The 13,566-nt window shown below is 36.0% G+C and overlaps 1 protein-coding gene across 1 annotated transcript in view; it reads left to right on the forward strand.

Moving 5' to 3' along the window:
- NFXL1 (nuclear transcription factor, X-box binding like 1) overlaps positions 1-13,566 on the forward strand; it is a 52,257-nt gene that overhangs the window by 13,436 nt on the left and 25,255 nt on the right. The window contains exons 13-17 of the mRNA XM_042053322.1: positions 867-987; positions 1,649-1,805; positions 2,552-2,643; positions 5,896-5,917; positions 11,932-12,072. Coding sequence (XP_041909256.1) covers positions 867-987; positions 1,649-1,805; positions 2,552-2,643; positions 5,896-5,917; positions 11,932-12,072 — 533 coding nt within the window. The remainder of the gene's footprint in view (positions 1-866; positions 988-1,648; positions 1,806-2,551; positions 2,644-5,895; positions 5,918-11,931; positions 12,073-13,566) is intronic.

Consider the following 13,566-nt stretch of genomic DNA (forward strand, 5'->3'; position numbering starts at 1 on the left):
TTAGATATTAGGAAGAGATTTTTCCTATGAGGGTGGTGAGGCACTGGAACAGGTTGCCCAGAGAAATTTTGGATGCCCCATCCCTGGCAGTGTTCGAGGCTGGGTTGGATGGGGCTTTGAGCATTATGGTCTAGTGACAGGTGTTCCTGTCCATGGCAGGGGGGTTGGATCTAGACCATCTTTAAAGTCCCTTCAAACCAAACAATTCTATGTTTCTGTGTGTGCTGATCGTTATACTGTTATTCAATTTACTTTGCAATTTAAAGACTGTAGTGCTTCCATCCTTTTGTCTTCAGCAGCCTTTTGCTGGTGAGACATCTGCTTCTTGAAATGCTGCTTTTCATATTCCACTAACAAGTCAGAATTGCTTTAAAATTTCTGTTGTCAATACATTTTTCAGTTGTTCTCTTTAAAATTTCAGAATGCAACATGATTAGTAAGCTAAAATCCCATGTCTAAATTTGCTTTTTTTAGAAGATTCATATTCTTGCTGTTAATTACTCAATAATAAAACTTAGCAGTTGGTGTAGAAATGGTGTGGGAGAGTTATAAATTAAAACATAGATCTTTTACAGATACATTTTTAAAATTAGATTAGTAACATTAGTAACTATAGAGGTGGAGGATGTTTTCAAGGAAACATTCGTTATACATAGGCTGAACATTAATATCATACAAAATCTGCAGAACTTTATTGTACCAGTTTTTCAGTGTCCCTTTTTGAATTTAGATGAAAGATGACATTTCTTCATATGTAAGACTGAATACAAATGGAAAATACCTAAGTGTTGTGTGATCCAAATTAAATTGTGAGAGGGGGGTGATTTCTGACTTGCTTGCCATATTGCTAATATGTTTATTTTTAGGTAGTTGTAATCCATGTCCAGAGACTGTAGATGTGAAATGCAATTGTAGAAAAACTGTCATAAAAGTGCCCTGTGGCAGAGAGCGTACCATCAGACCTCCCAAGTGCAAGCAGCTGTGCAGGTCAGTATAGAAAGTGTGTGCATTTCCTCTTCTTAAGTGGAGCTTAAAGTGTCCTTAAAGAAAGCAGTAAAATATACCTTGAAAGGCAAAAATTGTTCCTTATCTGATTACAGCTATTACTTCTCAGTCTTCTGTATCCTTGACTATGCAGATGGAGATTAGCAATAACCCTTCCTATCAGATACCTCTCTGCCACCGAGGTTTCATGAGCAGGTTGCCTGCTTCATGGGGGAGGTTCTGTCTCACCAAGCTTTTCCAGCTCTGTAGTCCAGCTCATTTCTTCAAGTCATCTCTGGTATGTTTCAAAGTACCTCAGAGAGGCAGTTTATCTAGAAAACTTTGCTAGCAAAAGGAAAAAGAATATTTTCTGCTGGGTTGTAGCAAGATAACATAGTGCAAGAGTAGAATTAGGATGGAAACAGCCGTTTGAATAGCTAAACCAAACTGTGATTTTTAATTTTATTTAGAATTCCTCTTTAATTTTATTGTAATGTTAACCACCTGCTGAAGGTGAGAAGTAAACTAATTTCAGTAAATTAATTTTAGGAAAACACCAATAACTTGTTCATTTCAATTCTTTACATGTTGAACATACTTGCCCAGTGACTGTAACTTCATATTTCTTGCTGTCATATTGATTCATTCTTGGATTTTTCTTCAGTCGGCCACCTACCTGTCACCACTCTACCCAGGAGAAACACTATTGTCACTTTGGGCGGTGTCCTCCGTGTCGTCAGCCCTGCCAGAAAACCTTAACGTGTGGTCATTTGTGCCCTGTTTCCTGCCATGATGAAGCACTTGTAAAGCAAACTGGCTTAGTGAGTAAACAGTGAAAAATGGTGTATTATTTGTGTTCAGAACAATGAGCATCAGTTTGACCTGAATCTTAGTTTTGAGGCTTTTGGAGTTCAGACTAAACACCTAATCAAGCACAGAGCTATGTGTACCGCTCAGCATGATGCTAAGTGGTTCTAGCTCCTTTGTTGCAATCTAAGTAATTTTGTAATACATAATTGAATTGCTCAAAAAATTACAAGATTTTTGTTGGAGTATTAAATGTATTTGTTGGAGTATTAATGTATTAAAAACATTAAATTTCAGCTGTAAGCAATTGCTTTTAACATAAGAACAAAAAAATAAAATTTAAGTCTGATTTTATGAAACCATCAAATTTTGCACAAGCTAGAAGCCAGAAATTGTTTGGCATTTTTTAACATGACACGTATTATGCACTGCATGATGGTAATGGAACTAGCTTAAATAATTGAAATCTTTTTACCTTTATTAACTGGTTAGAATTGTTTTACTGTTCTTTTTCATTTGGCTTGGTGCTTAATTTTTAGCACTAGGAGCCACAGGACTTAATTTTCCTATCCCTAACCAGGCTAAGGATGAAACTGTAATTTTTTGTCTGTAAGGGGTGTGGAGATTTCCATTAGTAAAAAGCTAGTTACTAGAAAGTACATTTGTTAGCACTGGAAACTCTTTACATGATATGCTTATTTATGGCCAAGCAGATAGTTCTATTTGTGTTTTGTATTCAACTAGCGTCTTTTGCTCTCAGCATCAGTCTGCAGGGCCTTGGGAACAGCCATCTGAGCCAGCCTTCATTCAGACTGCGCTACCGTGCCCTCCCTGTGAGGTTCCTATACCAGTGTAAGTATTAAAATAAAAAAAAAAACAAATTTAAAAAAGATGTTTTATATGGAGATTTTTTTCTTTTTATATTGTCATAGAGATGGACATGAAATTAACCATATTTGCAGCTGAAAAGGAAATGCCTATGTGAACACCAATCTCATAAAACTAGGAGCACCGTAATAGACATTTTCATAGTGTCTACTCACTGTATGAAAGGATTGATTGTGTTAGTAAAGATCAGTTCTTTCTGATAAGTGTTGTGTGTAATGCTACTTTAAAAGACAAGTATGAAAATTGTGAAGTTTGATAGTCATCAGTGACATGACTTTTTCTGTGTATTTTCTATCTTGTTTGGTTTATGGGATCATAATATTCTGCATAATGAGTTGCTATTTTGTTTCTCAGTTCTTTGGTTATTATATGCTAGTGAATGACAGGTGGGCACTTTTATCCCATATGCTTCTTTCCTTTCTGTTTTTGACTTGTCCCGAAGGTTCTCCTTGAGTTGAGCTGAATCAACTCTTTCTGTGGTGATGCTGAGGATATAAGGGAAGACATGATGATGACTTTTTTTTGCCTTTTTTCAATTTGTTGAAACCTCTGTTTACATTATGAAATGAGGACCCGTAATTCAATATTTATATGAAAAATAAAGTGCTGGTGGTTTTGGTCTGTTTTTGTGTTGTGTTCTCTTACTATTTTTAACTCTGCATACTTCACACGTGTTTGTGTCTTCTTGGTTTTTAAACATCCCTCCTTTGTTTTATGAAGTGAGAACTAGATGGAGGAAGATATTAAAAATATATATTTAACTGTCTATGTAGATAGGTTTAGAACTTAATATAGGATTGTGCTATAATAGGTTTTACTTTTGTTCAAATGTATGACCACTCAGTACTTCTGATACTTGGACTCAAAGCCAGACTCACAAAAGGTGAAAAAGCCAGATTGTTATGAGCAATATGGTTTCAGTGTTTGGGTAGAAGCCAGCTGTAGAAGCTGTCTCACGTAGATGTTCAGCAGAGGTCATTGTTTAACATTGTGCATTATGTAAGGTATATCTCCTCGTTCCTCTGAATTTCAACATCAGAATCAGCTTTGTTAGTCTGAAGACTGCTCCCCAGAGGAGGTAAGTCATCTAAGTGAGAAGGAAACCATACAGAAAAAGTTGTACTTAATTTTGTAACTGGAGGAAGAATTGTTTCATTTCATAGTGCTTTGGGCAAATTAAGGTTCTGTTAGCATTAGGTCACATTAATTCTGGAATATCCCAACTCTCTTGATCAATCTTTGCAATTTTAATGTTATTTTTCTTTTTTTTAATAGTATGAGATAAGGTTCCTGAATTAACAAAATAATAAAAAACCATGTGTCGCTACAAAGCAAATGACCTGACAATTTCTTTGATCATTGCTAGAACAGTGGTATTTGCACAAATATGTTGATGGAGAATAGTTTAAATAATACTCTTTTGTATGGATGGATGTTCATGGAGATTCCATCCTTCATTGGTGAGGTTTTGCAGTCCTTTCTGATTTTGTTCCTAATAATTTGGTATCTTTGAGCATAAGCGTGGTATCTTTGAGAGATTTGTTGTGGAATATATTTAGTATCTATTTCTTTAAGTAGTTAAAAGGAAGATTTCTATTTGCTCTGCTAGTTATGCAGAACAATTAAGGCTGGAAGTTACCTTGAAGTCAGGTCATCTAGTGCAGCCTCCTGCTTAAAGCAGATCAACAGTGAATTCAGGGTGTTTTTCTCTAGCTTTGTCCAGATGGACCTTAAAGCCCCTCGAGTACATCAATTCTACTCAAAACCTTCCTTGTTTAAGAGTAGGATTGTTGTCTCTTGCATCCTTGCTGTGAACCTCAGGAAGGAGCCTGGCTTCATCACTTTGGAAACTTCCCTTAGTTGCCACTATTATATCCCTGGCCTGTGGCCTTCCGTATTGCTGGGATTTAGTCAGTCACTAGATGCAGGACTTTGTCTCCTGCATTTCATGAAAATCCTCTCAGGCTGTACCTTCAGCCTGTTTAGATGCTGAATGGTACCCCTGCATTTGAATGTGTTGATTGTACTGTCCGTTAGCATTATCTGCAAAATTGATGCATTTTGTCTCTTCCAAGTTACCAGGGAAAAAATAATTAAACATGATAGGTCCCAAGCTGAAGAATTCCATATGTAACTGCTGTCCAAGCAGTATACAAAAACGAGCTACTAATATTTGAGCCCAGTGATCCTACTAGTTTTTTATGCATTGTAGTTCATCTGACACCCTTACAGCTCAACTTGAATGCAAGTTTGCCATGGGGAATTCCTCATCTACAGATCTAGTTACATGGCAGAAGACAATCTGGCTGCTTGAGCAGTTTACCCTTGCAGTGGAACAGAAGTGTGCTACACTGGAATGCAGAGGTTCTAGAAGCTAAATTAGCTGGATATAGGAAGATTGTTGTGGATTTAGGGTAGTTGAGCTGTGCGAAGAACAGGCTCCTGTGTTGCATTTGCTGGTTCTTACACTAGGTGGCTAATTGCTCTTGTTAGTAGCCTGCTGTCCTAAACATCGTCTGCAGCTCTTGTTATTTTGTGTCAGAGAAGTTATCAGGGATAATTTTTATTTTTTTTTAATACTCTTCTGGAAATTTTTAGGAACTGATTTACACATATTTTATCTTGAATGTTCGTGATTTCATTACTCTCCCTTAAAAGATTTTATTAGAGAGATGAAGGGGATGACAGATACGAAATGAGAGGTAAAAAGAAACAGATACTTTTCAAAATAACTTGAGCAAAAGATTGATTTCAGTGTTTGGATGAGTCACCATTTAATACCTTCACAATTTTGATCCAATTACAGGTTTTCTTACCTAGGAAAACAGTAAACCATTCTAAAAGGGAGAAAACTAAACGTAAGAGTAGACTAGATCTCTGAAATAATTGAAAAATATGTTGTAATGTATTAGCAGAGACAAAGAAGATGATATTTGGAACCAAAGCAGGTTACTTTCTAAAAAGTAACTGATTTCATATACAACTACAAATCATTTGCACATGAAACAAATTTTGAGATTTTTATTATAAAACACAGCAATCCAAACAACTGTTGAAAAGGAGGAGGTGTTGAGCTGCATAGATGGGTGATTTTCTCTTAGTTTGCACTTCAAAAAAATAGGTTGCACTAATTTTTATGTGAAAAGCACTGTCACTCTTTTAAGTCCCCTAAACAAATATTTATTTTCTAAATCTCTGATTTTTTTTCTTTAACAGGGAGTGTCTTGGACAGCATGAGGTGAGTCATGGAAACTGCTTTATGAAGGGAAATATGGCAAATACCTTATTTTGTCAGGCTGCAAAACAAAAGGCATTAAAAAGAAATAGTAGATTGTTTTAATACTTATTTTAAAATCAGTGAAGTACCTTAACATAAGAGCTTCCATATCAGAAGGTATTTTAGTTCCTTTATGAGCAATGTATAACTATTTGACTTCGTGGAATTCATGGACAGAAGTTTAAACTCATTTATGTAGCTATTTGTGTTTTCTTGCAGTTGTTTAAATTGTGTTTAAATGTTTTTTGGCGGTCTTATTAAATATTTATGCTTTTTTTCCCCCCCTCATTCTGTAGTTAATATTCTCTCTCTGTCACACGCTCCTGAGTTCTATGAACTGAGGTGTATATTTTAAAAGGATCAGGAACATAATGTCATACAGGAAAATTCTCATGTGACTTGGATCTAAGCACACATGGATGAAATCAGACAGTACAGTGGAAACTTCTTTTGTGTTAGTTACTAACTTGTCTTTTTGGTGTGTAGCCTTCTCTAGTTGTAGATGAAGTCACTGTCTATTTTGGCTTACATGAGAAGAGAATCTAATTAATGCGCAATAGCTTTCATCATTATTCACAATAATTTCTAAAAGTTGTGAAATTTACGGTCAAATATTTTTTCTTGATTTCAAAAGATTGCTAAACTAATTTTGAAAAAGCTATCGCTATTATGGCTTTGTCTACTAATATGTCTGGTATAAATTCACTGTCAAAGCTTGACTAACAATATTGTAAAAAAAACTAGGATCATTTTAAGCAAGTAAAAAATTTTGGAAAACACTAAATACAAAAATATGAAAGGTCTTTTTTTTCTCTGACCTTTATTAGTAATCTCTTGTTGTGGTGGTGTAACGGTGGCTTGATTATGTTGTGGCAACATCTTCAAATGTTGTTATCAACGTTTATGTAGCCACAGTCTGTTTGGGCAGCGCGTTCATTAACCCATCCAGGTTGTGAATGCAGCTTTTCCATAGAGCTACTTTGCAGCTTGACAGTTGCTGAAGAAAAATGTGCCCTGAAAGCAGATGAAAAGGACAACCATACATGTCTGTTTGTTGTTGAAACAGATGGGCTTTGTTTTGTCTTTCCTCAGTAAAACTTACATGTGCATTAGCCAATTTTTTATTGACTCAGTGACATGGTTTTTGATGGGACATACCGAATCTCACCCAAATTTCATGAACTTATGTATAAACAATATACAAGCTGTGGTCTACAGACCCAGTCTGTAACTTGGTCTAGACAATACAGAAGGATTTGGTTCTGTTCAGATGTACATGATTGTGAAATTTGTCCTTCCGCATAGCAGGACAGTATCAGTACTCTATTACTAGAGAAAATAGTAACAATTACTACATATTTATTACTACTTGTTTCAGAATAATTAAAAAAACCTTCACTTTCTGTAGCATACTGGTCTTAGAAAAATCATTCAGTGGCTTTGGGTCATGTCTTCTTCATGGATTTGCATTGAAAATAAGGACAAATGCCTGGGAGTCTATAGCTGACTTAAATTATTTAAATTTTTGATGCTACTCTAGATGAAATGTTACTTCTCTCAGCCAGCAGAGGCCGGTGCTGCCTTCCTGCTTAAGTGTAGCGGTTCCTGGAGTGAAATTGTCTCCTGACCTTTGATATTTTGATGGAAGTCAAGGAAAAAAATGATTCATTAATGTGTATGGGAAGTGTATTTTTTTTGCAGTGGATTTTGTGTTCATTTTGCATTTTTGTGTTGTCCTGAAATCTCTGGAAATAAAAAAAAAATAATGTAATGTCTGTTCAGTGTTTTACAGCCACATTGATTCTTAACAAATAATCTCAGCTCAAGTTAATTTACTTTTGTTAACAAGAGAAAACATATGAATTTGTGAATGCTTCCCTCCAGTAGAATTTTCCCTGAGGGAATTTTCACTGGGAAATGGGAACTGTTCACAAGTGACAAAAGTAGCAGTTTTCTTAAGCAAAGTTTTGCTGTGAGTAGGTCCTTATTGCTGTACTATGTTGCTGTTACTGCTTATGTTGGACTGTTGTTATACCTCCTATAATGGAAAAGATATAAAAAAGAAAGAAACTAGGAACGAAGCAAGTTATTAAAGTTGTCTTGTATTTTATCAGGATGCCTGCTGACAATGTGTAGAGTAGAGACCTTAGGACTTTTATGACAAGCAAATCAACTGTCTAATTTCTTAATATTTGGACAGTAATTTCAATTTGTGGAGATATTGGAGTTGGTTGTTTGTGTGGGGGGTTGTGTGTGGGTTTGTTGTTCCTTTTTTTATTTCACTTTGGTATTTAGTTTAGGAAGTATTTTTAAGGGATTGGTTTAGTTTGAGCTCTTACATGTTGGCATTTAGAACAAGCAATTTATCACTTGAAACAACAGACTTAAAACTGCTTTTCAGATCATGTAATTGTATAAAATCTGTGCTTAGTGGAAGGATGATTCTACATGATGTTTAAGCTAACAGAAGATTTCTTTTAGCTGAGGTCTGCAGCCTTTTCTTAAATAATTTTACATATATTTAGAAAAATAAATAACTCATCATTCTTCCATTTGTAGGTTCTTAAAAGTAGCTCTCAATTTTGTTTCAGGTTGTGTGTCAGAAAAATCACCTATCAACAGTTGGTGCCATCCCAAAAAAAGAAATCTTGATGTTCTTCCTTTTTTTTAACTGTTATATACATTGAAATTTCATAGCAGCAGTACACATAGGCTCTTTTAAAATCAAGTTATTCTAAATCTCTTTTTATGGGACACATTAATTAAAGCTGATAGAAGGTAAATGAGGACAAAGAAGGAAATCTTTACTGACTATGATACCAATTTATCGGCTGTATATAATTTTCTTGTAGTTGCTTCATTTCATTAAATGTTCTAGAGGAAGGAAAATGCTCTGGTTTTGCTTCCTTGAGGAGTATTGTAAATATCCAGTAATATCAGGCTTTCTGTTCCTGGGCATATCATTGAACTCTCTTTCTTCTTGGGTGGTTTGTTCTTTGTTTTTTTTTTCTTTCTTTTGGGAGGAATTTAATGCTATGTTTTATTATTGTGAGTGGTTTTTAGTTCTGGTTCGTTCATAGGAGGAAGACCATTACTCTGCCTCTATATAAAATTTTATCTAAAGCTTGATGAGATTCATCTTTATGGCTAAACACCATATAAAATTCGCTAAAATTTCCTTGCCCTGCCAATTTTTGTTTTCATATTCTGATTGATGTATCTGTTAATCGCTTTTATGCATTTGGGAGATTTCCTGGAAAGCTTCTGAAAGTTGTCAGGTATTTTTTCCCTTTCCCTCCTTTCCTTGTCCTGTGGAAGACCTGTAGTCTGAAAATGATACCTTCTTATTTTCTTTTTTTTTTCCCATTCAGCTTTCATAAAATACTTAGAGTTCTTATCTGCCTTCTTCCTTCTTCAGCTCATCAGCCTCCTGGACTTTGTGGCTACTTTGATGTTTGTCTGTAGCAAGAGTTCTAGCTGCATTTAGCCATTTCAGAAATGCATTCCAACTGTAGGAAGCAAAACTTTATTTTGTCCTTTGGATTTGCTACTTAGATCCACAACAGAGAAACAGAGAAAAAAAAAGTAATGTAGGTTTAAATTAATTGAAATCTTTCAATTTTTGGCTACAGTATTAGTTGATTCCAGAAGACTGTTGTATCTTATTGAGCTCAAGCTGAAGCTATGCTGGATGCAGCCAGAGGGCTGGCATGTTTCCTCCAGTCAGCCATCTGAAAGCTGCCATTGTTGCCTGACTGACTTGTGTGCTTCACTGCCCCTGCCTTGTTTTACAATGCCTCTCATCTGTGTTCTTGGGGGATGCTACTTCTGCCTAAGTGCTTGGCTCTAACTGGAGCTGGTGGTTGTGTCCTTATCTGGTGGAAGACAACTCCTGATAAAAAAAAGTCTCATCAGGATTATGGAACAGTGCAGCCCTAGAGCTAATTACTACCATTGCCCTGATCTGCTGTCACTACCTGAGCCACAGCAGAACCAGTAGTCATAAAAAACTGAGTGGCAATGGGTGAGCATGAAAAGGTAGAGAAGTGGGTGGATTGTAATGTTTAATACATATTTTCTTTCATTCTTTTACCTTTCAACGTCCTTTGACTACTTAGATTAATACTGAAAGGATTTTGTGCTCTGAGGAGGGAGATGGAGGAGGATGCGAAGGGGTAGGATATTGGGCACATTAAAAGCTTTGGTAATTGGTATGTGCATTCTGGGTATAGTACTATTCTCTGCTTCAGACCTTCTTTTTATTAGGCCTGTTGCTTGCTGGCTTTTCTTCCTTTGGTCACCAGAAACACCCATCAGAGATAGAGTAGGATGTTTGCAAGGGGCAGTAGGAACCAGGAGTTCAGACAATGTGGTTGTTGCATCAGTGCTTTAGCCAGCATTGGCTTCAGCTCTGACACAGGGATGTGAAAGTGGTTGGATGCAGTAGATTCAAGGTTTTCTCCTGTGTATGCCGTGCTTGATGTTCAGCCTGCCATGCAGACTTCTGTTCAGCCTTGGTGAGTCAGGATGATAAGAGGAGTTCAGAAGCCTTGTGAATGAATTGAATTTTGCAGTGATGTGATGTGAAGTTGTATTTTTTGGGTGAAGCCCAGAGAAGTTTATATAGGCAGGTGGATTTAAACTGTACTTTGTGTGATTGAGGGAGATCAACATGGACAGTGCTGAAGGGAGACTGTCCCTCACTTCCCTGTGGGGCCATCTCTCTTCTCTCTTTTCAGTTCCAGTGTTTACCTGTTTGTATGGCCAAGTCACTGGCAAAAGACAAACTTTTTTCTATTGATTAATTTTCTTCCATTTTGATTATTTGAATCATCTTGCTGTAAAGAGAGATGTGTAGGACTTGTTCAGAGTGGTAGAAGTGTGCAGTGAGGACTGTACAGTTTGAAGAGAGAAAAGGAAGGAGTACCCTGCAAGCTGTTCAGGCAACTACAGTTGCAACATAAAATCACACCCTTACTCTAGTCAAAGTGAGTTATGTCACATTAGCCTCTTGTGTAATAACATCACAAATAGTTTGTTTTTCTCTGGGAAGTGGTCATGAAATTAAAAAAAAATCAAATATTTTGACAGCACCACAGAAAACTATTTTTTTTCATATGAGTATTACATAATGGTTGGAAAATGCTAAAAGTGAGTTTCCTCTAATCCTTTTGTGGAAGGGACTTGTACTATTCAACTTCAGGCAAGTAACCTAGTTAGGAGTTTACACTGGTTTTGGTACCAATGAAGAGTAACAGCTTCTGAGTAGATGCTCTGAAGAGTACTATGGAGTTCTGTTAACTGGAGTGTTGACCTCAAATTAGAAAGTAAAAATGTATCATAAGACATAAAATCTTACTCCTGTTATGGAGCCATTTCTACTTCTCCTTACTTGTCCTGGGAGTTATATTTGATGTAGTCAGTATATGCTTTTTAGAATTTCTGGCTTGCAGGTTGTTGTCTGTTTTTCAAACTGTAAAGTATTTTGAGTTTATGATGACCATAACACAATTAGCTTTGTGAAAGCAATCTGTAACTGTCTTCTGCAGTAATGGTAAAGCACCTTAGGAACCTGTAATGGAAGGCATGAGTGTAATTCAGAAAGACTGAACAAACTACACTAAAAGATTTGAGCGTATAATAGCCTTTCAAAAAAAAAGGGAAACGATGCTGCAAAAGTTAGCTTGTTTAAGGAAGTGTGCTTTTTTTCCTTTTATCGGTGTAAAACAAATTTGTGTGGTTACATTGTTCACGGACAGGAACCCAAATGATACTTAAAAAAAAATCAAATAGAATTTCACTGATGTTTTTTCTTTTACAAAGGTACTGGAGAACCACAACTTCTCTAATAATTCTTTGTCTGTGTGTGTGTAAATATATATATATATATATATATATATCACACACTACATATGTGCAGTGTCTATATATATAACCCATCTGCATATCTATACTTATTTATTTTTAACTTTCAGGTTAGTCCGTTACCATGTCACTCTGCACATCCCTACTCATGTAAGAGATTTTGTGGGCGACTTCTTGATTGTCAGAATCATACCTGTATGAAAGAATGTCATCATGTTACTAAATTGAACAGTAGTGCAGATGGAAAGAAGGTAGGTTAATTTCCTTTTTGCTTTTGTTTTTATGTATTTTATATGGGTATGTTTTGTCTTCAGTTTTACTTGGAAAATAAAGAATTTGCAGCTGGAAGATACAGATCTATTCCAGATCTCACTGGGAGACTTGCATGTGTGCTGTTCCCATTGATGCTGTGACAGTTAGCTAATCTATAGTCCTTAGACTCTAAATCTGAGACAATATTACATTTTTTGCAAATTCTGTAACTTTTTGGTTTGTGTTGACATTACTTCAATTTCATCAGAACCTTATTTAACAAGTGTCTTATAAAGTTACTTTTTTGTAACTGTCAAGATCAAGGGGAACTACTGATAATCCCTGTATACAAATGCACTTGCAATCTGCTGGGGAAACTGTTTACTTAGGAGAGCTTGAATGGGTTGAGAAGGCTGGGAGACCTTTAGAAAAGGTTTAGAAAACCTTTAGAAAACTGGAAAGGTTGCCGAATTGCTGGAGACTTTTCAAAGTACTGGGATGATGTATTCATGTTTATCAGTGTGTACTAGAAACTGTCATTTATGCAGTTAAGAAGTTGTAGGTGTTAACTGCTGAAGATAACATGAAACAAAAGTATAAAGCTTAAAATTGTTCGTTATGAGCAGCCGATGCCACATGTATATGTTTTGGGGTTTGAGAGTCATGATTTGGAGGAAACCAGCTTCTCAAGTTTTTTTTAAGCATTACTTTAGAAAAAGTTGCAACATGGGCAGTCTGGGCATTTAAAAAACACCGAATCATTCAGTTGGGTACAAAGCAGAAATGTTGTATTTTAACTAGCTGTTATATTTAACTTAAATAGCATAATATCCCTGTGAATTCCTGTCCTGGAAGTGGTGGTGTTGTCATCTAATAACTTTGTATTGTAGCTGCCACATTAATCTATTTATGATTGTGGAAATTTTGTCTGAGGAGTATGGGCTGTTAGTGCAACTGGTGGAACGGTAACTTGCAGGAATACAGTGGCTTCAGTAAATAGTGAGAGTGACAGTTGAGCATCCCCAGTTATGACTAAGAGGCTGCCTGCCTGCTGCTTCAGTTAAGCCAATTAAAATGTGAATGAGTCAGGACTATTCCTAGCTCCATTTTGAATGAGACAATACATTCTCAGAAAAATGGGAGTCTATGTACCTGCAAAGTATGGGTAAATCTCATTTCTCAATTTTCTTCAATTCTTACCAACTCTAGTTGGTGCTGACCTTTAGTGCTTTTGTTCCGTTGTTTTGGTAGACTAAATGTAGTCAGGGCTGATTAAATTTCTAGCTTATATGTCTGAGTAGTGATTTTTATGTCTGGAATTTCAGTTTGTTCTGTGTGTTGTGTTAGAAAAATGTTGCAGAAAAGGCCAGCTGCTTGCTTTTACCTAAGGTTACATGTTATATGACAGATTTCTAAATGGTTTTAGTTGCTGTTGTTTTTCTTAGATTTGAATTTTTGTGAGTTAAGTTTTGTAAACAATCATTGTACAAAGG

Source organism: Corvus kubaryi, unplaced genomic scaffold (assembly GCF_017639235.1).
Source record: "Corvus kubaryi isolate FWS band 111438036 unplaced genomic scaffold, C.kubaryi_AGA036_p1.0 split1-131, whole genome shotgun sequence".
Taxonomy (NCBI): Eukaryota; Metazoa; Chordata; class Aves; order Passeriformes; family Corvidae; genus Corvus; species Corvus kubaryi.